At 40.8% G+C, this 24,333-nt stretch overlaps 3 protein-coding genes, 1 long non-coding RNA gene and 1 other non-coding gene across 26 annotated transcripts; 3 read left to right on the forward strand and 2 right to left on the reverse strand.

Annotated features, from left to right (window-relative positions):
* The first annotated feature begins 1,571 nt into the window (after nucleotides 1-1,571).
* On the forward strand, nucleotides 1,572-3,205 carry LOC149989687 (uncharacterized). The gene is made up of 3 exons (XR_016507164.1): nucleotides 1,572-1,686; nucleotides 1,880-1,956; nucleotides 2,623-3,205. It is a non-coding gene; the product is annotated as an uncharacterized LOC149989687 (long non-coding RNA).
* A 222-nt stretch (nucleotides 3,206-3,427) lies between these two features.
* On the forward strand, nucleotides 3,428-3,500 carry TRNAK-UUU (transfer RNA lysine (anticodon UUU)). Its single transcript has one exon. It is a non-coding gene; the product is annotated as a tRNA-Lys (tRNA).
* A 439-nt stretch (nucleotides 3,501-3,939) lies between these two features.
* LOC112273322 (protein IQ-DOMAIN 6) lies at nucleotides 3,940-8,384 on the reverse strand. 4 transcript variants are annotated; one of them, XM_073532218.2, is made up of 7 exons: nucleotides 8,208-8,384; nucleotides 6,769-6,900; nucleotides 6,355-6,600; nucleotides 5,989-6,216; nucleotides 5,613-5,726; nucleotides 5,006-5,377; nucleotides 3,940-4,833 (listed from the first exon to the last, which is right to left on the reverse strand). In XM_073532218.2, the coding sequence occupies exons 2-7, from the start codon at nucleotides 6,850-6,852 to the stop codon at nucleotides 4,363-4,365; spliced, it is 1,515 nt and encodes a 504-aa protein (XP_073388319.1). In that variant the 5' UTR covers nucleotides 6,853-6,900; nucleotides 8,208-8,384; the 3' UTR covers nucleotides 3,940-4,362. The 4 variants fall into 4 exon arrangements, with proteins under 4 accessions (XP_073388319.1, XP_073388321.1, XP_073388318.1 ...); XM_073532220.2 differs by having other exon boundaries at nucleotides 8,239-8,383; XM_073532217.2 differs by lacking the exon at nucleotides 8,208-8,384 and adding an exon at nucleotides 7,769-8,015.
* Nucleotides 8,385-8,608: 224 nt separating this feature from the next.
* Nucleotides 8,609-16,615, forward strand: LOC112273382 (putative alpha-amylase 2). Of its 12 annotated transcripts, none has more exons than XM_090257096.1 (19): nucleotides 8,611-8,735; nucleotides 8,848-8,899; nucleotides 9,218-9,278; nucleotides 9,469-9,526; nucleotides 10,105-11,045; nucleotides 11,745-11,863; nucleotides 12,188-12,262; nucleotides 12,542-12,592; nucleotides 12,755-12,806; nucleotides 12,990-13,030; nucleotides 13,154-13,280; nucleotides 13,440-13,666; nucleotides 13,959-14,104; nucleotides 14,394-14,512; nucleotides 14,712-14,800; nucleotides 15,009-15,134; nucleotides 15,528-15,563; nucleotides 15,689-15,787; nucleotides 16,027-16,615. In XM_090257096.1, the coding sequence occupies exons 6-19, from the start codon at nucleotides 11,789-11,791 to the stop codon at nucleotides 16,219-16,221; spliced, it is 1,458 nt and encodes a 485-aa protein (XP_090113222.1). In that variant the 5' UTR covers nucleotides 8,611-8,735; nucleotides 8,848-8,899; nucleotides 9,218-9,278; nucleotides 9,469-9,526; nucleotides 10,105-11,045; nucleotides 11,745-11,788; the 3' UTR covers nucleotides 16,222-16,615. The 12 variants fall into 12 exon arrangements, with proteins under 12 accessions (XP_090113233.1, XP_090113222.1, XP_090113199.1 ...); XM_090257076.1 differs by having other exon boundaries at nucleotides 8,613-8,735; nucleotides 8,844-8,899; XM_090257107.1 differs by lacking the exon at nucleotides 8,848-8,899 and having other exon boundaries at nucleotides 8,609-8,735.
* A 495-nt stretch (nucleotides 16,616-17,110) lies between these two features.
* LOC112273411 (general transcription and DNA repair factor IIH subunit TFB4) lies at nucleotides 17,111-23,817 on the reverse strand. Of its 8 annotated transcripts, none has more exons than XM_090257127.1 (15): nucleotides 23,424-23,817; nucleotides 21,331-23,146; nucleotides 20,833-21,064; nucleotides 20,515-20,666; nucleotides 20,087-20,208; nucleotides 19,730-19,809; nucleotides 19,411-19,616; nucleotides 19,125-19,171; nucleotides 18,869-18,906; nucleotides 18,611-18,656; nucleotides 18,388-18,441; nucleotides 18,142-18,210; nucleotides 17,783-17,859; nucleotides 17,551-17,646; nucleotides 17,111-17,382 (listed from the first exon to the last, which is right to left on the reverse strand). In XM_090257127.1, exons 4-15 carry the CDS (start codon nucleotides 20,531-20,533, stop codon nucleotides 17,316-17,318), a joined length of 921 nt encoding a protein of 306 aa, XP_090113253.1. In that variant the 5' UTR covers nucleotides 20,534-20,666; nucleotides 20,833-21,064; nucleotides 21,331-23,146; nucleotides 23,424-23,817; the 3' UTR covers nucleotides 17,111-17,315. The 8 variants fall into 8 exon arrangements, with proteins under 8 accessions (XP_090113253.1, XP_090113255.1, XP_024357945.1 ...); XM_090257129.1 differs by having other exon boundaries at nucleotides 20,515-20,723; XM_024502177.3 differs by having other exon boundaries at nucleotides 21,325-23,146.
* Nucleotides 23,818-24,333: the final 516 nt, after the last annotated feature.

The raw sequence follows: 24,333 nt of genomic DNA on the forward strand, positions 1-24,333 counted from the left end.
TTCTTTACAAATATATCAAAACATATTCAATTGGAAATGGCTAAGATTAAAGATTTGATACAAAAATATAATCTTATTGATACTTATAATATGGATGAAATTAGATTGTTTTATTATTTGGAGCCAAATCAATCTTTAGCAATTCATCAATTAAGCAATAAAAAAAAAAAAAAAAACATAAAGAATGACTTACTATTGTTCTAACACGTAATATAGATAGTAGTTTTAAATTTCTTCCTTTTCTCATTAATAAAAATTTGCATCCAAGAGCTTTTAATGTAATGAATGTTACAAAGCCTAAGAATTTATGAATTTTATGAATAGCAAATTCTGGAGCATGGATGACAATAGCAATTTTAAAAAAAAATAAACTTTGAATGGAAGATGCATCTTATACAAAAAGAAAAAGTATCAACATTGCTTGATAATTTTTTAGGCTGCAAAATTATAAATATTGAAGTAGAAATCAATATTATAAGTTTGGAGTTTTTGCCATCAAAAAATACAAGTTGTTATCAACCTATTAATGCCAATATTATAGCATCATTCAAAGCATAATATTAAAATGATTTTACACAAAGATCAATTGATACTTCAATGTCAAATGTGGAGCCTCAAATTGATGTGTGTAATGCAGTTACTATGATAGTAAAAGCATAGCATATTAGTATCTCAGCTAATACTATATCCCATTGTTAGAGATATATTGATTTATTTTGAACAACTGATTTAAATTATGATACTAATGCTCTGGTGCTTGCTCCTGTAAGAGAGATTAATGATCTACTTCAATAATTTTCAGACTTATTACTTAGTAGTAAAAACCAACCTACTATGGATGTTGTAGAATATATTCATGTTAAGGTACAATCTAATTTGAATGCAAGTCCTAATAATGATATAGAAGAAGAAATTGTGAATCAAATTTTGCCTTCAATTAGTCTTATTTTAGTATTTCTCCAATATAATTTCTAACTTGATTGCAAGATTTACTACAATATATTACTATTTTTTAACCATTGTAATATATTACTCATCTACAACCAATATTCTGTAGATTTTATAATTTTTCTTTACCAATGATACATAACTTCATTAGAGTAGTCAAAACAACAATTTTCACTCAAATTTACTTTTTACTAAAAATAGAGAGAAAATAGAATCTATATACTTCCCATCTATTGCTTATGCCACTTCATTAAAACTTTCTATAATTAAAAGAATCTTCTTGCAATTTTCAAAGGAAATTACAATCTTTGATAAATTACATATTGGTGTCCTTCCATTGGCTTCTCCATTCTCCAAATATTTTGATTCAACATATCTTCATATTGTGACACTTCCTATTAAAATGTGACTTAAGTATCTACAATGGATTATCTCCATGAACGATTTTCTTGTGTGCTTTTTATGTTCTAGATTTGGATAACAATTGCTTGGTCCACGTCAGCTAGTATGAAATTCGTGCCATGCTGAACAGAATCCCGACACCTATTCATCCATATCCAGAACTGGACGACCCTCATCCACGGTCTTGGATGACTAGTGATCTTAAACCCTAAACCCCGAGGTGTATCGCGGATGCTCGTGCTACTAGCGACGCTCAAAAACCTTTTTTCACGTTGCGCAATTACTGCTTGCGACGAGTTTTGGATCGATCTCGCTGATGCTACGCTACCTTTGCAGGTTTGGCTGTCTTCGGATTGGGTTGGTTAGGATTTCTCTCGTCTCAGATGTAGAAGGTTTTGCACTCTGCTGTACAGTGGATCCGCATGTTCTTCCCTCTTGATCGCTATGTGCGTGTTCTGCCTGGGAAAGCCTTCAACCTCGATCTCCCCCACATACGTTCGTTATTTTGAGAGGCAGTTTGTGACCTTAGGGACGCTCGCCAAATCCAGGCGTCGGTTCGAGATCGCGCCCAATGCGCCTTCCGTGTCGGGTCCATCGCCTTCTTAGGTCAGTTTAGTTTCCCTCCTTGATTGTGTGGTTTTGTTGTTTCATTTGTGTTCAGTTCAGGTGGGTGGGAGGCTTGAGACGGTTTTATGTACTGGGTCTTTCATTTTGCCTGTTGAATTTCTCGGTTTGGTTTGCTGGTGGATATCAAGGCTCCGCTGCATTGCAATTCAAATGGGAGGTTTCTCATGTTCTTTTTAGTGTTTTTCGTGCACTTGTTGGGAGCCGTTGATCTATTCCGCGAGTTGTGTTTTCTATATTGTTCTGTTTTTGAATTGGGGGTTCTTGCTTTTTACTCGGTTGATGGTCACAATGTGGAGAACAGACACGGGACTTCAGGGAAATGAAGGGCTCTCGTCCAGATTGTCGTCAAAGTTGGAAGATGCTGGTCTTGAATATTGTGCATTGTCTATGGAGAGAATTCAGGAACCTTGGCCCTCTAAGGCTGTCCCTGTTGCGTTTGTCGTCTTGGAGTTTTTTATGTCTTCACGTTGCAAGCATAATTCTCATATCGAGATCTCATTGCGGGATTTGAAAATAATGTTAAATAATTGGCATTTATGTTTATTCTTGGAGACTGACCTGGTTTTTGTTGATTTCGGAGCTAATTCTATGTTCTTGTCTGGCTCACATTTGATCTAATTAACCAATACATATGAGTATTAGCAGGCTTTTCGGATAGCGACTGAGAAAGCGAATACATCTGCCCATGGCCTTACTAGAAACACGGAGATTAAGCCCGAAGATATTGAGGAGAGTCATTCTGGTCCGAAGCCGAAGAATCGAGGTTTGAAGGATGTCGATATAAACTTGACTGGAATGAGACTCGTATGCATCACCTCTGTTGTTGGAACTAGAATTTAAGTCATGAACCACTTAACAATGAAGAGTTTTGTTTGATTATATGTTTATTTATTCTTCACTGCAGTTCAGCCTCCCTGTAGTAGGTGATCTTCGGCGATTTCAGTTTCATGGTTAAAAAGCTATTACTGGTGTGTCTTCTATTGAAGATATTCGATTAATGTCGTTGCTCCATTTGATGCCGTGATTTTCTTTTCTGGTTTAGGGTGAACTAGTGTCGACACTCACAGCCTGGGATCTTGGGGGATAGAGATAATGTCGTTGATCCTTGAGACGGGTGCAAGGTAAATAACTTGGTGGGTACTGAACTCTAAGCCTAAACTACGGGAAAATGTGTTCATGAGCTTCAACTTCGTTCGGTTCGATTCTGGCTGATGATTAAATTGTAAAATAGTATCGAGAGCTCATTGATGTGTTTCCCATTCATGGTCTTTTGGTTACTTCTTCACCTCATTCAGTGTTCAATTCTGCCTTTTTTGTCCCTCTGCTTTTCTCTTTCGACACTCCATATCCTGACTATCTAAAATGCCGGAATAAACACACATCTAAAGGTTCAGATGATTAATCTTTTGGAAACATATAATTATTTTTAGTTTGTGATCTCTTGCATCAAGCCGACCTAGCTCAGTTGGTAGAGCGCGTGGCTTTTAACCACGTGGTCGTGGGTTCGAGTCCCACGGTCGGCGTGTTCTCAACTTCCTCGCTTCAGCTCATGAAATAACTGATTTATTTTCCAATATTGCTGTGAGCTTCGAGGTCATAGACTCTCATTTCAAAGTAGCATATCATCAAATTCCACGTGCTAGATTTTGGTATCTCTTATTTATGAGTTGCTTCCTCTGCAAGTTGCCCCACCTTGCTGCAGTTTCTAAGTCACAGGTCCATGGCAAGGGAATATCCTTTCACTTCGACACTCACTGAACTTACTCTGTAACTTCGGTTGTAACTGCACCCCTGAACTGAGTCCGTTACTGAATCCAAAAGCTGTAGAACAGGTTTCTCTCGGAAATTATAATACAATACCCCTGCTTCACTTGATCATGTCTCAAATTTTCACTCTTTGAGGTCAAAGTATACGTCAATTTGAATTCATGAACTACGTCAATTTGAATTCATGAACTACGTCAATTTGAATTCATGAACTACGTCAATTTGAATTCATGAACTACGTCAATTTGAATTCATGAACTACGTCAATTTGAATTCATGAACTACGTCAATTTGAATTCATGAACTACGTCAATTTGAATTCATGAACTACGTCAATTTGAATTCATGAACTACGTCAATTTGAATTCATGAACTACGTCAATTTGAATTCATGAACTACGTCAATTTGAATTCATGAACTACGTCAATTTGAATTCATGAACTACGTCAATTTGAATTCATGAACTACGTCAATTTGAATTCATGAACTACGTCAATTTGAATTCATGAACTACGTCAATTTGAATTCATGAACCAGGTGACAACGTTTAAGTTCTTTTTACTTCAACGATTGTTGTGGAGAGATCAGCAGTGCGTCCATTGATTCTCACACTATATTTATAATCTAATTGGCTTGCGCAGGTTATTGCAACTGTCTCCGCAACTCGACTCGCTATTTCTGGAGGATGGACGTTCAGAGTGCACATTTGATGGGAATACGTGCATTGATCCGTCTCGTCTATTTGTTAGTGGTTTGATATTGAAATCTTCGGAAGCTACTGGAAATTTCGAGGTGAAGTAATAGCTCCCTCCAGCGATGGCCTTAGAAGGAAATGACATGCGCTTCCGACTCACTAGCTTGTCTTCTGCCACTGAGGACGAGGTTGGCTTCTGCTTGGGTGTGCTCTGTGCCCGCGGCTTAGCTTTGGCATTGGCAGATTTTGTGGCTGCCATGTAGCTCTTTGTTGGTCTCGGAGTGGAAATGTTGCCGTCCAGGGGCGATAGTGGGGCTCGGTTATGCTGTGCTTTTGAAGCTGTGGAAGCGTTGAAGGTTAAGTAGTCGAAATATGCCTCATGCTCACGCTGGTGCTGCGCCGGAGGAATTGATACGAACATTCAAGTTAGGGGTAGCGATTTCAAAGCCCAGTATCAAAGTAATAAATTTCAGTGAATATAATAAATGGCAGTATAATGGCGCTAATTTTTCAGTAGAGAGAAATTTAACTGCTGGTGGTGGACAATTTCAAGGAATAAGTTCTACCTGCTTTTCCCTTCCTGTGGTGGAGGGCAGATGGAAGGATTGGCTTCCTCTAGATCTAGAGGGCGAGTTACGTAGACTTCCGCATAAGCTGCTGCAATCCCGGGTGTTGCCAACAACACTGCTTGATGCTCTTGAACTAATCGTCTTGATAATCTTCGACGCCGCGCGCTGAGGACCACTGCCACTGAAGCTGCTTTCCGTGTCGTGAGTGAAGTGAGGGTCTTTCTTTAAGTTGTTGGTGTCAAGCATGCGATTCTCCCAAGGACGAACTGCCATCCACCGCTCTAACCAGCTCCATCCCCAGTGTTGATTGTCCGGCCTGGCTTGGTTGAAGTAGTACCCATGTGGGTTTTCAACTTCTGGGACTCTCCACTGAAACCAAAGCTCTCAGATATTGTATTAGCACAAATGTTGCGGACTTTCTGGAATAATTGGTCGAAAAACATGTCATCTGGGTGCAATTGTCCTTCTCTACTTGTCCATTCAGTTATTAATAAAAAAAATCTTGACCATATTTACAATAAGCAGCAGAGGAATATCTGACATATAAGGGGAAGTATGTTGATAATAGGGCGTTATGTGAGTGGAAAAGAACACAGGGGCATACTTGATAAATGCTCGCATATGCTAATGCGCGCTCTCGCTTGATCATACCCTCTTTCTTCAACTGTAGTTTGGCTTGCAAGTCTTCCACCGTCCCAGAGTATGCACACCAACCACGCTGCCAGAAGAAATTTCAATTTAGACCTCACTTTCTCCACATCACCGAAGATTGTTTGTGCATTTATTGTCAAATTCTCGGTCGAATGCTTGGAAGGTGAGAATGGAATTTCTTTTTACATGTTGGTCAAAACGTCCCTTATGATTCAGAACTTCACCAAGACATCCTGAAAAACTGATTAATCACATCACTGCCCGCGTCTTCAGCACTCAAATTGCGAGGCTCAGGTTATTGAAGGATGACATGGAGGGCCTAATCTTACCTCAGATTCCAAGACCCTTGCCTCTCGACACTTGCGCTCGAATATGCTGCGTTGCACAGCCTGACCCTGTTCTGACATCCTCACTCGACGAGCACGAATTCGAGCTTGTACCCGAACTAAAGCTTTCATGCACCTCAAAGTGATGGCTGCTTGACGGCGAATAGTGTGGCCCCGTACTAATGCCTGAAGCCTTACAATCCCTTTCAAAGCTCGCAAAGCCCTTCTCGCCTGTAGAGATGTCAATAAAGCGTGTTAAAAGTGACAACTTGCACATGATATTTTTTTTTTACAGATTGCATTTATTTAGTAATAGAATGGATAAATAGGAAGTCTGTTGAAGAAGTAAATCTGGCAGAATCACAGTACCAGGAATGCACGAAATGCGGTCTGGATGCGAAGGGCTGCCCAATTTTCAGAATTAATGTGCCGGTCATTCGTTGAGCTTAAAAGGTAGTTGTCCACCTTCTTCATTAAGTCAGCCAGTATGTCCTTTGTTACTTTTGTATCTTTCATATCCTGGTCTTGGATTGGATATTCGTCCTTCATTTTGACGTCTTCTACAGAGGTCTTCCAAGGCACCCACCGTCGCTGCTTCTCGCCGCTGGGAGTTGTCTGCATAATGTCACAACGCCGTGTATTTCTTCAGATCTACAAATCGATTAAATGTAGGCAGTACTACTTGCTCAGGAGTATGCACTACAACTTTGGCAAGAGAAAGGTTCAGCCCCAACTTTCGATTGTAGACATGACATGTAAGAGCTCTCAAGGTCCAGTACGCACCGTAACATTCTTGTCCACGAGGCTTGGGTTTACAATCCGTTTCATCGTGGCCAGGGATTTATACAATTTCCTGGATGTTCCCATGATGCTCTCGTTCTCTATCTTCCTTGACCACCTCTCGCTTTCAACATCCTGCCCACGAGAAGCCATAACCCTCAACACAATGAGAACCTCTTGCAGGATCTGAACATCACATAATGTCTTTCCCCAACGTTGATGATCAACCATCAGAATGGATACCTAGAAAGTCTTCAGTAGAGATAACGGCTATGCTAATTGCCATAAAACCCTCGCTTTTGGTGACCTACTTTCACTCGAAGAATAAAACGTGGAATGGCAGTGCATGATTTTAATACTTCGACTAGAATGTGGTGTTCAAGAAAAGAGTTGAAGCTTACACAGCTTGACAATTTGCAACTGCATTTGAGGAAAAAACAACGAAATGCCGACAAGTCGTGACTTCAACAGCTACTGTTGAGTTTGAGGCCACAATTAAGTTATGACTACATGCAGTGTATTCATCCCCAAAGTTTTTTAAAACGATGCACACCCTGCGACGTTCCAGAGGAGCGAAACTGGAGCATTACTTTGCTAGGGTAGCTGCCTGGCGAGAGTTACGTCCTAAATGATCCACTTTCAGTGAGATATTTTGCATGAAGAGACCACTCTGTTCGAAAGGGTTGCAATGGATTCGCACAAATTCCAGAACGCCCGTAATATACTACTGCTGCACAAGACTCTCTCTGTTCCCCAAGTAGGAATCTTTGAGATGAGAGAACGTGGGACCTCTGTGTGACAAAACTCGCGAGTCGATAGAATGGGTGAATGCATTCATCTCAAACAGACAGAAGACAACTCACCACCCAGGAAAGAAAGAATGAAGGAAAACTATATCAAGCAAACCCTGAGCTTCTCAGCTAGACTTCACTGGCTATGAGACATCAACAAATGTCGCCCGGCCACATTTCGTTACCCGCAGTGGTACATGAGAATTAAATACCCGAGACGACACGAGCCCAGCATGCAGCCCCAACCCAACCTCCTCACCACTGAAAACAAGATTTGCTTCTCCAAGACCCCCACTGCCAGATAGAGCACATGCCATTGTGGTGGACAAAGCTCTCCACCCAGCCAGTTTCCCACAACCTCCCCTCCTCGCCAGTTTCTGGAAACCAACAGAAACCCAATTGTCCAGTCACAATAACTACCATCCCTCTCCCAGAACTCTGCCACTCTCGCAAAACCCAAACCACCCACTCCTCTGTAAGCAAAAAACATACCCGGAGTACACCTCAGCAACCCTCTCTCCCGCAATTTAAAAGCAAAACCCACTCTCCGATTCCGCACGAACAAAACAAAACAAAAAAAAAAAAAAAAAAAAAAAAAAACCAGAGCAAACCGACAGCGCAGTAGTAGTATCCTTGACCCAAGACACCCACCACGTACGAAGCTGCGCTTCCAGGGTGCTACCTCCAATGCAGCCCGTGTTTAGTCTGCCACGCCCAGCACTCACTCACTCAGTAAGTCAGGCAGGAAGGCAGAGTGAGATATGAGTCCCAGGGATTAGCTTGAGGGGGGTCTCTGTGTGTGTGTTTGATTGATGGATTGCGCTGTGAGCTGGTGCGGTAGGGGGAGAGATGGAGGGAGAAAATTTGAATCACTGTCCTGCCTCGTGTGGGGGGTGGGGGGGGTCGCGGAGGCGCGGACTTGGGGGTCGCTTTACCCAGCATCCGCGGTGTACCTTCGTGGCGCTTCAGGGCCTGCCCGGTCAGCTAGCTGCCCGTGAAACCCCCTTTCCAATGCAGCAGCAACAGCAGCGCCTCTTTGTGGGTTTGTTGTGGGTTGTGGGTTGTTGTTGTTAATTTTGGGTGCGTTTGCTTTGTGGTTTGGGGCGAAGTTGACCTGGCGTGGGTTTGAATTTTGGAACCGTAATAATAAAGTGTGGAGATCGTCGTCGTCGAGGAATGGTTCGTGACCGTCAGGCTCTGGCTTTTTGTCCCTGTTTTTTGTCGTCACTTGCCATGTCACATTTCGAGCTTTGATTCATTAGAGGGGGGTGGTTAGTGCTGTGGTAGACAGGTTTGTGCTTCTGATTGCTCAACACGTTACCACATCATCCGGGTTTGTGAATGTATGAATATATATATTTATATATATAGATAATGTACGATTTATGTTTATTTGTTTCATTATTCAGTTTTTCTTATATATATATATATACATTCATATTATTTGTTTGATAATATATGTATATATATATATATATATATATATATATGAACTCTTCTAAATAGAGTTCTTTTGATTGTTCATTATTATGAGTTTTATATCTCCTGATGAACAAACCATAAATAATTTGGTATTGATATTTTGCAAAAAAATTATGAGCTTATAACTTCGCCATGTGGCTCATAGTGCCTGTCTTTGGAAAACAACCGTTATGCTGTAGATTTCATATTAATTGCTAAAAATATTCGGCTACCTCTACCAAGGATGTCACACAATTTCGGGTATTATTTTGAAGTTTATTATGTGTGCATGTTTTTGTTAATTCTTTTGAGGAAAAATAAATAAATGAATAAAAATGCAGTTATGGCTTATGGTATACTTTTAGAACGAAGTACGATTCAAAATTTTAACAAAACCATTGTAAAGTTCTTCAACTTTTGTGTACCGTACGGCGACAATTTTAAACATCAGATTATTATAAAATCAAGCATCTTCAAGTTTTCCAACCCTTCTGAACAAATTTAAATGGGTTAGTTTTTTTTTCAAGTGAATGAAGGTTGTGCTGAGATTTTCAAAATATTGGAGTAATAAACGGTTTTATTTTACTCATAATTATACAAACTAAGAAAAATATTCTTTTACATAGTATCTTTACTTATTCATTTATAGACAATTTGAAATTTGAACCTTCATTCAGCTAAGACCTTTCAACAACTATTTTTTAAAATGCTACATCATAAAGCTAAGGAAAGAATAAAAACTATTAATAACATTTTTTTCTCAAAGTTTCAGGCTTCCATTGAACAAAATAAAAAAAACAAGAACTTAAGAAGAAAACAAATGTAGCATTATAGAACAATTTAGTATATACAAGCTTTATTGTTCACACACACACACACACACACACATATATATATATATATATATATACTCACAAAAGTTAGGACAAGAATAAACCCCCTGTGCAACAAATCAAGGAGATAAATCTAGGAAGTAAACAAGTCTTCATATTGATCTTACACATTTCACACACAATGTCAATGGTGCCTTCTTCAATGTAAAATTAGACATGAAACATTCACTTCCACATTCATAACACCATTGTAGGTGATCAACTGTCCACACACATGAGTAAAGATGAAGCAATGCAAAAACAATGCAGACACCACAAATCACGGGAGAGGGTGGTCGGAAGAGCTTTATTTTATTTTATTTTATTTCATTTTTGTATAAAATCTATGCAACATATATATATATATATATATATAGGTTAACATTTATTCTGCCTCTATTCAACACCACTAATTTCCAAGAATCCGTCTCCCCCTGAGCAAGCAAACCATAGAGATGAAGCAAGATGAAGTCTCACCCAAGCAAAGAGAGTAGTCCGTCCAAAGGAATCATTCCAGTGCACAATGTTAGTCGAACCAGTCCCACTAGAGGACAAACACATAAAAAACGAAAAAAAAAGGAAAAACACCATCACCACCACCGGGTATTATAATAATCTTACAACAAAATGGCACACAGAAGAGACCCAGATGGTCTACAATTCTGCACCCTTTTTTACAAGAAAATAAAAAAAACACCACCATTTTCTCACAGTGGCCACCGCCACGTTCCCGTCACGCTCTGGAATCAGTCAAGATCACAGTGTGCTAATCTACCGCCACCACTTTGCACATCTGAAGGATTTGCGGCACAAGGCCAGACAGAGACCCTCAGGTCAAGTTTTCATGGCTTTGGCATCGATCCCTGCTTGTTCTTCTATTTCTACTTCTTCATATTCATCCTTGCTCTGCTTGAGGTCCACGCCATGTGGTAATTCACGCCCCCAGTCCCTGGCGTCCATTAACTGTTGCCTTTCCATCTATTCGGGATTCGTAGAGTGGGTCTTCTTCTTCTTCTTCTTCTTCTTCTTCTTCTTCTACTACTTGGGCTTACATGCTTACATTCTAGCTTTGTTGCAATTTGATCTCAGCTATGGCGGATGGTGAGCTCCAGCCCGCATTATTACTACCGTAGCCGAAGGTGGTTCCAGTTTCGTGGTGAGATTTGGGCTCTGTTTTCCTCTCATTAGGTACATGCCAGTGTTTGTCTGTGTGGTTCATTCCTCTTGGTTGTGGGCTTTAGGCGCATTTGATGAATGGCTCGTGAGCTGCGTATCGAGGTTTTTTTTGGTTTTTGTAGGATATGGTGGAGGAGGTCTGGGGTTTAACAGCGTTTCGTAGTTACGGGTGTTGGTTGGTTTGATCGTGTGTTTCATGGACTGATCTTTTGGGTTGTCGGCATGCTCGAATTTTGGTGTGGTAGGGGGGCCGGTGTGAGGTGATCCTTAGCATGATTTTGGGACATGGGTTTTTGGTGAAAAGTGGTGAACATGAGGTCTTGGTTGATTTTTATCATGGATGTGTAGAGTATCATATGTGCGTTGGTGACGTAAGCTTGCTAACCACAAGGCTTTATATTAGTTTTGAAAATTCAATTTGCCAGCATGAACTACATAGCTTGTGTTGTGGATCTTCTGTATGAGCTTGCTCGTGGAGGTTCTTGTTTTTTTGTTGCATCTTCTGAAGGTCTGAGGTTCACGATTGGTATGTATACGATGCTACTTGGTCTTCATGGTCTGGTAGTCAAGTATATCCCTAAATATATGTTCATTTTAGAATTCTTCTGTTACTATCTTATGCTTTGGGCACAGTGCATTTGTGCTCAAAATGTTTTTGACATTCGATACATGGTGCTAGTTTGTGAAGGTATTTTTCTTATCTGAGCCGTGAAAAGCGGAACAATGGAGGACCCAATTCCAGACCCCGAAGCTCTTTATGTTGAAGGCAAATTATCTCATGATGTAGAGGCAGAGGCTGTAAGTGCTTTTAACTTCTCAATCATATTAACTTTCCTTCTAGTTATGTAACTTCTAAGATTCGGCCATTATGAAAGAATCACTTTCATACAAGTATCTGTCTCTTAGGCCTTGCTTTATCTGCTAGCTTAGAACTATGTACACGGTTAATCGTGAAAGCTTCGACTGCATTTTCATTTGGGAGTGATGAGGATGAGTATTGTTACCCGATTACAAGTACTGGTTGGGGCATGTCTTTTTGAAATTATTGCTTATACTGGTAACTTAGCAGACGCTTGCATGTTTTATGTTGAAAAGAAGCTGAATTGTTCCGTGGATTTTCAGAATGTAGAGCAGATTCAATCAGCAAAAGAGAATGGTGCCCCTCGACAGTTAGTGCGGACTCGTTCGCATCTCAAGGTACTTGGAATGCATCCTCCTAAAACTTTCAGGAATTTGTATCAGAATGTTTAACAAGTCGAGAAACAAAGCACTACGTCATCTGGATAGCGGGTAGTTCTTACAAAAGAGGAAATTGTCCTCTTAAACTTTTGGAGGTTTATATTTGGGACCATATTTCTAGGATGAAGGTTTGATTACTGCCCCTAACTTGATATCGTTTCTAACATTCGTAAGCTACTACAAAAGCTATGTGATTAGAGGATACGCACTGAGTGAACGTAATAACTTTTCGTACAGGAATCGGACGCCGAGCGCAATAAACCAGACAGAACCGATGACGACGTGCCGGTACAAAACTTTATCTCTCGCAGATGTCAAATATCATGAGCTATTGAGTTGAGTTAGTTCGACTGTTGCCAGGTTCTTTTTTATATGATGCATCCAAGCTACTTTCCTTGAAGGGAGATTATGCCCTAAACTGTTGGTCTTTTGAATTCCGCAACCGTACAGGAGCCTGTGGAGGCTCGCATTGAGGATATTCTACCAGAACAGGCGAACTTGAGTAAGTGAAGCCGATGCAGTTCAGTACTCTTCGAATTACTCATTTTTTCCAGCATAGTATTGCGATGGTTAGTGCATTTTAATCGTGTAAAGATACAGATCAGATGCGTGTCACAGAAAGTGATGCTCAGGATTTCTAATCCTCCTGCATGGCAAACTAACGTTTACCATTTGGTAATGACAGAGGATGATCTCATTCAAAGGGGCAGAGAAATACTCTTTCAGGTACAATTAACTTCTCTGAGTACTCAACTGTGGCCTTTCATCTCATAGTACAGGTCATTTGTGAACTATTAATGCACAAATGGATGACTGGATTCTGAGTAACGATTTGTTCTTGCTCTGCAGGCTTTCAATTGGGAGTCACATAAGCAGCCTTGGTGGAATCTGCTTAAAGGAAGGGTAGATGAAATGGCAGAATGGGGTTTCACGTCTTTGTGGCTACCTCCTCCCTGGGACTCTCTAGCTCCTCAAGGTCTGATTCCGTCGCCACATCACGGCTATCATCCGATAAATCTCTTCTATTTTCTAAACTTTGGCGATGTGTTTATTTTTCATCTGATACGCTAAATTTTTCGACGGATGATCAAAAGAACGGACTGGCTAAGACTACACGTTATTTGTTATAAATCAGGTTACCTACCTCGAGACTTGTATTCCTTGAATACGCCATATGGCAAAGATGGTGAGCTTCGGGATCTAGTACGTAAGATAAACGAGAGGGGTATACGAGCAATGGCAGACATTGTAATCAACCATCGGATTGGGAGCTGCCAAGGTTATGCAGGCCGTTACAACCGCTATGATGGGATGCCCATGCCGTGGGATGAACATGCTGTTACTTGTGATACATTTGGCCTGGTAAGTTCACAACTGTGCCGTGACTAAACAGTACTCTTCTGGGTCGCTTGAGCATCAGGATTGTTTCTGACGATATGTTGTCTGGTAAGACATATGAAAATCTGAAGCGATCGACAATGTACTCCATGCAGATGAAGTGAGAAGGATTGGTTGAAACAAATACTGACGTGCTTGTGAAGTAGATGTTCTGTGTATCTCTAGAAAACTGTCCTGATTTCCGTAGTTTCAGATCAGAAACCAAAAACTCAACAAGCATGCTTAAATCAATATATTTTCTTGCATGCATGGACAGGGTAATCCAAAAACAGGAGTCATTTTTGAAGGTGTGCCCAATCTTGATCATACTCAAGAATTCGTTCGAAATGACCTCAAAGGCTGGATGCATTGGGTGCGCAATGACCTCGGCTTCAAGGACTTTCGTTTTGATTTTTCCAAGGGGTACGGTACTTTTCTCGGACTCAATATATGCCTCAATTGACCATGTATTGCTTATATATTATGCCACGAGCTTTTCAGCAGCAATATTATACACACTAGCTATTGTGTACCATCGGAAGTTCTTATTTCCACTACTTAGTTTTGATGCTATATGAATTGTAGCCCCCACTGGGACAGCTTGAAGTCTTTTTCTATCATGGTATGGCATCATTGTGATATATGTAATGCAACTAACTCTCTGGTATCCTCCATTTTTTCTGACGAAATTGAAGAGCATGTATATGTGCAGGTATGCTCCGAGGTTTGTGAGAGAGTTTATTGACGCTGCCCAGCCATATCTTTCGATTGGAGAGTACTGGGACTCATGCAGATATAGTGGATCTGATTGGTCACTTGACTACAACCAAGGTTCTTTTCTAGAATTCCTCTGTGCATATTCTCTAAAATTGGGATATTGCTTGCTTAAGGATAAGCAAGCCCGATGTATGGTTGTAGAAACGTTGTGGAAACTACGCTTGATGATTTATTCCTTAGAATAGAAGTTTAGTTTCATGAATATTCGAGTCTGATAACACGCTCATCGTGTATAGGTTGGTACTCGTTGCAGATGCTCATCGGCAGCGAACAGTAAATTGGATTGACGGCTGTATCGGCGCAGCATGTGCTTTCGATTTTACCACAAAGGCCATCCTTCAGGTAAGAATTCAGTTCAACGTGGAATTCTTCTTTAGAACTGCAGCACACAGCTTCTTCCAGTTGGTCATTGCATTCAACAACTGTCTTTTATTTCCTTAGTTCTACGGATTGTAAAGTTCAGCAAAACATAGTGTGTACAAGTAGTTCTGGAGTGGAGTAGTTTTGCAGTTCAGATGCATTTTGTGATCTCAACTTGGAAGCGTAACAGGAAGCAGTGGGAAGAAGGCAATGGTGGAGACTAAGAGATGGACAAGGTCGACCTCCCGGTGTAATTGGCATGTGGCCTTCCCGTGCTGTCACTTTTATTGACAACCATGACACTGGATCCACTCAGGTTTTGGAGAAGCTTTTCCCTTTTTGTTTTTGACCTTCATACTACTCAGAACAGCTCTTATGAACAACGCAGATACTAACACTTCTGAATGTTCAATTAGAATAAAATCGCACATCGTAAAGTAATCTTTTTCCCAGCTGTGTATCTCTATATTTATCTGACATCACTGCATTACCATTACAATACCACTAATTAGGAGTTTTAGATTTTTTTTCTTCCAAATACAGACTTCTCTCTCTGAATTTTTATCATCTGTTGGTGTTATTCTAGCCACCTTTGCAAAAAGCAAAGCCAGGTCATACATGTGGTGGTTAGAGACTATGAAGAAACGTCAGGTGCACTAAAGTTAGATATCTACTCTGAACTAACTCTAATTGTTGGCCACACTTGCAGGGATTTTGGCCGTTTCCATGGGACCACGTTGCACAGGTACTCTGATTCCTCCTTTCAATTTAGAATTTCAATCTTCCTTGGGGTAGATATAGTGTGTAAAAGTGCAAGCGTTACTAGAGGGCTATCTAGTGTGTTTTTGCTGATGTGATATTTTTGCGCAGGGTTACGCTTATATCCTCACACACCCAGGCCAACCCTGTGTGTTTTGGGATCATGTGTATGATTGGGGAACGCAGTTACGAGATGAAATCCTCCGGATGGTACTCTTTCAACCGCATTTGTTTGCAATGACTTTTTAATTGTATGCCAAGTTAAAACAGTGTAAGAAGTAGTTAATATTTTCAGCTTTTTCTGCCAAAAGCTTCTGTTATAGATGCGCTTTGAATGCTTTGTTGCAATTCTTTTTTTTATTAGCCTTAGAATTTTACTTTCGAGTTATATGTTACAATGTTTAGATTTTATGCTCGCAGTGAAGCTTATGTGTTGTTAATTCTTGTAGATTGCAATTCGAAAACGGAATGATCTTCACAGTCGCTCCCGAGTTGAAATCCTGGAAGCAAACAATGATGTCTATGCGGCCATGATAGACCAAAAAGTTTGCATGAAGCTTGGCGATGGAGACTGGTGCCCACGTTTGGGCGACTGGGAGCTTGCTACGTCCGGCAAGTCATATGCTATTTGGCAAAAACCTTAGAAGCTCTTGCTAACTTAATGGGTACAAGCAGACGCCTTTTGTGCACATCGTCCTCTGGTGCTGCTTAAGTGGAGGGATCTATACCCTTGGTAAATGTGAGTTCCATTCGATTTCTGGAAATTAGATACCCTATAATTACTTGAGGCCATGAATTACAGATATTATGAATACGTGAACTTTCTCCGAAATGGGTACCTTCAACTCACGTTCGTCTTGTGAGGAGCGGTTGTACTAGAGTCATTAAACGGGCTAACTTGCTCAAACTTAGATTCTCCTATTTCCAAACGTGCAAGTAAGCAGTACTCTGCAACGTGGCGATCTATGTAAGGATTTCGAAAACTGAAAGAGCCTATGAGGCTCTGCATTGAATTTATAACATATTATTTGGCCCTCACTCTTATTGTTCAACCCATCTGGGTGACGTTAGTATTGACGAGATTTGATCTGGCAGCCCTAATACTTAGAAAGAAGTACGGTTATATTTGAACACACAGCTTATGAGAGGTAAACACCCACATTCTGATGACAGATAAGTGAAATTCCCAAGTAAACAACTGTTAGACACTTGATGAATACATCTCTCAATGTCCAGCGGGCTGTCGTTACAGTTCGTAGGCGCACGACTACATCTCACCAAAGACTAAGTCAAAGCGACGACCAGTGTCATGAAAGTACGTAGTGCAATTCTCTACCCTATGCACTGTTGCCCTAAGTTTGACTGGGAAACTTCTGAAAATATCAAAGTTATTCCCTAGTAAGATGCTTTCTGATATTTATTTGAGTGAAAAACGATTCATGCTTTCAGAAGAGAATAAAAATGAAACTCTATCAAAATTCGTGAAAATACGAGCACACTAAATGTCATGTTTATGATGTTGAGTCCCGTGGATACTGGAGTAGATCGGGTAGGTTCTGATCCTAGCCCTCGTACCAACTCTTTCATTCAGATGAACAATATAGAATACAGGCATATTGTTTCGCAAACATCTCTGATGCAAGACCTCAAACTTGCAGTATGTAACCTATTGTCAGCATTTCCAAAAAATGATTGTACAGTATTTCTCACACTAAATGCCTTCTGTATAAGCCATCTGTCATGAGCCAGGTGCTTTTCGCTTCATCCCAGTAACGGTAGTCGAGTTCGATCTTGAAAACGTTGCTCTGAACAAATTAGAGTGTCAAATTCAGAGATCTCAAGCTCAACAGATTCTTGATAAAGAGATTATCAAGGTTCCGTTTTCCATATCATATATGCGTCTACATCAGCAATTGGTGTGGGAGAGAAATCATATGAAATTGAAAACCAACTCATTTGAAATATCGACATACCCGCAAGTGGAGCAGGTTTGATGGTGCTTGCAAAAGATTGAAAGGCAAACCGAGCATACGAACCCCATGTCAATGGTCTTCTTGTGACAGAAACACCTGAAGTCCACGGTGATTACGTTTACATCCAAATTTTATTGATAAAACAAGACGACGACAACTGGTCAACAATTGACGGTTTCACAAATTTGAAAGTATCAAAGATTAATTCCGAAAAGAGGCAATCGTGTCTTACGAAGCACGAAAATCAACCCCCACAGGTCGCGGTAGTTGCAGAAATTGCCTTGAGAAGAGGTCGGTAGTAAAGACCATCTGCATCACCCACGTTCCAAAAGTTAAGATTTAGAATTCTCGATCCCATGGCCAGTTAAATCCAATTTATATTAACGGTTACGAAATTCGCGACAACATGATAACCACAAACAAAGTAATAGCATTGACGATAAAAACACATACAAAATGAGAAGCCAAAAAAAGGCGGTTAGCACACATTTCAACTGTAGGAGAGTTTCTTAACAGAATGCTACAATGTGACGAGATAAACCACGAAAGAATTCACACAATCTCGTTTAAGGTAGCAAGTATGTCGGGCACCATTAAATACTCAAAAAGTCCATCCGGCTGAGGGGGTTTCATATAAATTCCGCCAGTGATATGTGTTGCCTGACCATTATCCACCCCAAAAACACAAATTAATGGTTCTTGCTACTTAAACGCCCAGGGCAGAACCGTAGGGCTTATCTACAATTAAGACAGGACTAACATTATTTATAGGATATCAAAATCTAGTGAAATCGTATCAAACCAACGGATGAAAAAGCAACCACTGCTGTTGCATACCTGCTGTAGAAAAGCTGAGTGCTGGCTTCCAACAACGCAGGCATCAATTACAACCTGGCACCCATTTAAACGAAGCCATCGACAATGGCGTCAGTGGAACCAAAGTAAGAATCACGAACGAGAAACTAAAGAATCCACTAGAAATATTTAGCAGAGCTCCGACGGAATACTGCTTCAGATAAACTTGCAACTCGAGCAGCTGAACAAAGAGCAGACTGATTACCCCATTCCTCTGCGCGGAAAAAATAGAGTTCATAACAGAAATGTATCTGCAAAACCAACCACCTAGGACTTCAGATGGTTAAACACATATACGTTCCCCCAAAATTAGATGCCGCCCCAAAATCAAGGTTGTGCATCTTTAAAATGAACTTTTAAAAGATAAAACATGTACGCAAGACAACACCTAACCCTTACTAACATTGATCGGATCAGTTTGGAGTCTCCGTAACACAAGAGGTAAGACTACAAGGATTCTTACTGATAAGGAGCATCTGGGGACCCTTGCAGACATAGTATCTGTGAGGCAAACAATGAGTTATAGACCAACTATATAATATACAAAAATGAGTACTTTCAGCTGCACCAGAATGTAAACGAACTACCACAAATTACCAAAAATATTCTTCCGAGCGATGAAGTCATCGTCCGTTTATATCAAGCATTCTAGAAATCCTAAAAATACATGAAATGACTTTGACGAGTTAACGGCTGCAAGTTAAGAAACACTGACGCACCCTGGCTTGGGGATGTGGAAGAGGTCCTCTTAGTACTCTTTGGATGTCTGTTCAAATCTCGATCAAGGAACAAGACCTCACTCGAAGTGATTCTATATACATCTAGATGGTCCGTTAGATCTTTATCCTATAGTTTCAACATTCTCTATATTATGCAGAGTTACAAGTGAAGAATATTCTTTGTGAACATCTGATAATGACGAATCTCAAATCATGCCGCAGAAAAGGTGAATGTAATGAAAACAAGCTGGCTCATTCATGAGCACCATGGTAGTAAACAGGATACAGCAAAGCGCCATCGATAATGATCCAGAAATATTTGAATATTGAATTTGGGAAGATTCTTTAGAAGCCTCTTCTTCCTTGCTCACGAACTCCTGCATGCTTTTTGTTATTAGCTCTGTTCGAGACACTTGTGTCTTTTTGTTTGCTTTAGATGTAACGCTGCTGCCATTGATGCCATCAGTTGCTGTCGAATCATAAAGAAAAGCGCTGCATACAAAAACCAACAAACTATCAGCTTCAACAGTGTCAAACTGACAACCATAGCATCACTTAACCCCTCTCTCAACCAAAGTGCGCTTGAGAAGAATTGTTGGACTGACCATGTGCTCGACCCAGTGGCAATAATGACAATTCTATTGGTGTGGTTTAACAACAAAATGCCGTTCACGAACATAAGAGCCTGCAAAAAAGACAAACTTGACATTAGACACATACAAAGTAGTAAACAGCAAGCTCTTCAGTTTGAAGGATTCTTGAACCGTCTAATCCTGAAGGCTTCAACATGTCAAAATTGACGAATGATCGAAGAACATGAAAGATAACAAAATTAATTCTGAGAACTTCCTACTTAGATGGCTTAAGATTTCACCAGACGAAAAGCATATTGAGCTGGTTTAATTCCTCTGGGATATTGCGGCTCATTGGAGGAAGAAGTAGCGGAGACAAATAGGACTTACGTGCTGGAAATACTGGTCAAATGCAAGCCCCCCAGAACCGTTCGAGCGGCCACCAGATGCCGCTTCTGCTCCCCAAAAAAAGGGATTGACGTCTAGCAGCAAAACTACCTGACTAACATCGTCTACCCCTCCCATTCCCTTCCATCATCAATCCCAACTCGGATCCCACTGTCGGAATCGCATAAAAAAAAAAAAAAAAATGCTCACAGACAAATCCATAACAACACTTTCAAGAGTCGACCTATGCTTTGGCCATGCGCCGAAACCTCAGCTTCACCTAGCTAATTACAACACCATACCAATGCCTCCAATTCTAGGCGAGATTAAATTCCGTGCCTTCACAGAGGAATATTATCAGGTATTGTAACAGCAAACTGCACACTCATCGCATCAGTAAGTTATCTACTACAAAAGAAGAGGATACTGACCGGTTGGATTACGCGCCATACTGATTCGATGAATTACGCAGCAGAATTCGAATATGGTTGAACTCAGACCGTCACCCCAAAACCCTAATTTTCGTACCGGCGTTGTGAAGCACTTGCAGTACACAGGGTGATGAGGATTTGGCAACCATCATCTGCAATACGCCCCGATTCCACATCCGAAATTGTTTTGAGACCAAGAATTCACACCCCTGGAACCAACATCATTCAGAAACTATTGGCCAAAGTTTCTCTCAGATCGATGAACGCTATCGAAACAATCTCACAGCAATCCACATCGGGGCTTTTGAGGAGACTCACACAGCAATGACGCCTTCCTTCAAAGCCCACAGAACCCTAACGAGAACGTGATGCCGGGGACTCATCGGACGTGCGCCCACCTCGTTATCAATCCTTGGCAATTAGAACTTGTACGCTGCAGAGACCATCGACTCCAACAAAAGCTAAAACCTAAAGCCTGGAACGCTACCTTGAACCCTGAGAAAGAGTGCACACAATTTCTCTTCCCCGTTCTCTGACCCACATAGTCATCCTTGAGGATCTCACAAGAACACACCAAGAATTGCGCGTGAGGATTCATACAAGTACATGGGTAGCTCATCATCAACGTCAAACTGCAACATCTTGCAACTGGATGATTAGCAGCACGATGATTTTCCTCCTAAGATGAATGCCTTCACGGCAATTGTTAGTCCGAAAGAGCATTAGGGTCAACTTCATAAACAAATGGAAATGATGCCAATGTGCCCTACTGAGAAATATCGAAGTACATTTTGGAGCCATGGGGAGTACATGTACATTTTGAAGCCTTCGACGTCGGGGAATATTGAGGAAAATCCAACACCCAATTGCACAAACACCGATGGGCGTGTGTTCACAAAGCACACACACAACACTTCTGTTTATATCGAAAGATTCGATGCTGAGTCTCAAGAGAGCATTGCGGAAATCACAGCGGTAGAATAATATTAGTTCATCTTTTTGGTCGTAATCCTCTTGGATATCCAACCACCTTCCAACTGAAATTCATGGGAGCATTTGCCACCAGATGTCTCGTTTTAGGCGCTGTTTAGAAGGGGCACTGCTCACCGCACTTATTATATGTTAAAATTCGGTGCTATTCCGGAGTATAGGCTCGAATGACATCAGTTTTGAATCACAACGTTTTTCTGGACGATTGGGAGTGGCTTTAGTGGGGTTTAGATTGTTGCAGACAGGGCATCGCTTTCAATTCTCTGTAGCTACGTGGGACTGTTTGGTGCGCATTTTTGAGTGGATACACGGAATGAAACAAACTTCTTACGAAACACAGCACTGTCTCAGACGGGTTTCTTACAACCCATGACTGCCAGATATTCGTACTAAACGAAACACTTGGGTGTTGCACTTTTGTGAAGCTCATTCATACTTATCCTTCTAACTATTCATACCCATTCTTTAGGTTTTCTCCGAAGTCCATCTGCCAACTCACTCTGGGCTTGCAGCAAACTCCTGGTAACTTGCATTTTGTTTATTCCAAATTCTGCTTCTTCAACACATCGGAGGAAGGTGTAGTAGATCCTTGCCGAAACCGAAACCTGTGTCATTTACTTTTCTGTGCTTAATGTACTGATTGCAGGCGGAGTGTCCAAAACATTCACGCGTCTGCAATTTTCTTTGTCATCCAGGAGCTGTACTTTGAGCTCTTCAAGTAGGACCGTATTTTAATTGAGCAAAAACACTGCTACAACTTAGGGAGATTAGTATCCACAGTCAAAGTTGCCGAACTGGATCATAACCTGATTCTCAAACACACCTTACACGATCTGAGGGTTTTTTCTCTCTTGTATCGATACAAGTTTAACGGTCTTCCTTCCATGGACTGCCGCAAAGCACTCAAATACCATGAACTGTGATTGTAGCTGCAAACCTCTGAGAAGCTTTCACAGTGAATGGACAAGGAAACACAGTGCAAGCATGGCCACCCTACGTCACATAAATTTGTGCCACAACCAAGACCTCAATCCTTACTTGTTCAGCTACGCTATAATGAAAGTAGAAAGTAGCAACACCAGCTTCTCAAATATGACAGAAATTCAAGAGTCTTGAGGTGCTAAAAGTGACGTCAACATGGAAACGGATCTTTCAACCGGACCTTGTAAACTCTACAATGTCTCCTTAACTCCGCCATATCAATTCACGAATTCGAATTTATCCCTGCTATTATTCTTCATTGCTCGTACGCAGCTGGTTTAAGACATTCAATCGCCTCACAAACTCCTCTGACCACTTCAGAACCACTGGCAGTTCTCAGATGCTCTTGGAAATTCCGCTCGCTGGAAGTCTGATATCATTTACTTATTTCTTTCTCGACCTTGCGTGCATCAGAAGCTGCAATACAGAAAGAAAGAAAGAAAGAAAAAACAAAACAAAACAAAACAAAGGCGCTGACCACAAATCTATCATGATATGAACAATGACCAGTTTATTTTATTTTATTTTATTTTCAGTAGAAATGATCAAAGCAAGATCACCTTCGGCACAAAAACTTCGCATTTAAGAAGACGCAGTGACAGAAGCTACACCTCAGAAATATTATCCGTCATATAGTATCATTCTCGATCCTTCACCGTCACTGCAGACCACATTCTTCCGGTCAAACTCGCTATCCTGCTACACAGTAATCTAAACTCAAACAATAATACACACCCACAAATTAACCAGCCTTCAATAAGCACTGAAAGGGCCAAGAACAACTGCAGATTTCTACTTCCAAAAATTCGCAATATCTGTTTGCAGTCACAAGCATGAATATAAAGTCGTCTCCAACTTCATAAACCTCATCTCAAACCAACATCACTGCAAATCTAGTTTACAAGACAGTCTTGATTGCAGAGAGGACTAATGCTTACTTCGACGTTGCCAGAGACCCAGAGAACCGCAGACGCCAGCCATTGATCCTTCAACAGTCTTCGTGAATGCGAAATAATTCAAAAGCACAAATCCACGCTCGCAATACAAATCTTCAGATCATCCTTCAAAGCATGTCGTTCCAAGCACTCAAGGAACGATTACCTCGCAATGCTAACCATGCTCCGATTTCGAACCCCGTCTAAAAAACCTTGGTTGCTTCGAGGTTTTCAGCACAGCACTCTTCTCACACACTAAGCGGCCTCCATCGTCGAGGTTTGGATATGTTCGACGAGATGAATTTGCCATTCTGAACGACAAAGAGTCAGAAAAGCGTTTGCAACCATGAATGACAGGCCGAGCAATGGCAACACACACACAGCACTGCGTTGTGGGATCAAAAACTACAGTGCGACAAATACACGGGCGTGGGTTTTGTATTCTACAACAACAACCCTTACAATTTGCGAAGAGTTAATTGGATCCATTCACTCCACTGTCCAATGGGTATGGGAAGGGAATGGATTGATAGATACATTCCACGAATAGGGATTGTAGCCATGGTCCGAAGCCGACACCATGCGATTCACATGGAAGAGCAAGTTTTTTTTCATAAATAAATAAATAAATAAATAAATAAATAACTTTGTGTCGGTGTTTTCTTTATCTTTTGCCTGTCAATCAAGATGACAGCTTGGATACCGACATTTATTCTTACTGTCGGTGGATGTTATGTTTATTTCAAGGTTTGGGACTCGGGTGTTGTGTAAAATTCCCACCTTTGCTTCATTGGAAGGCACCAGGTCCTTCACAAACGTTGAAACTCGATGAAATGTTCAAGCAAAGCTGAACGGTGTTGAATATGTTTGCGGATGTATTTATTGATTGAATTTTCATGTTGGATGTGATAGA

This window comes from Physcomitrium patens, chromosome 2 (assembly GCF_059467195.1).
Source record: "Physcomitrium patens ecotype Gransden chromosome 2, ASM5946719v1, whole genome shotgun sequence".
NCBI classification, from domain to species: domain Eukaryota; kingdom Viridiplantae; phylum Streptophyta; class Bryopsida; order Funariales; family Funariaceae; genus Physcomitrium; species Physcomitrium patens.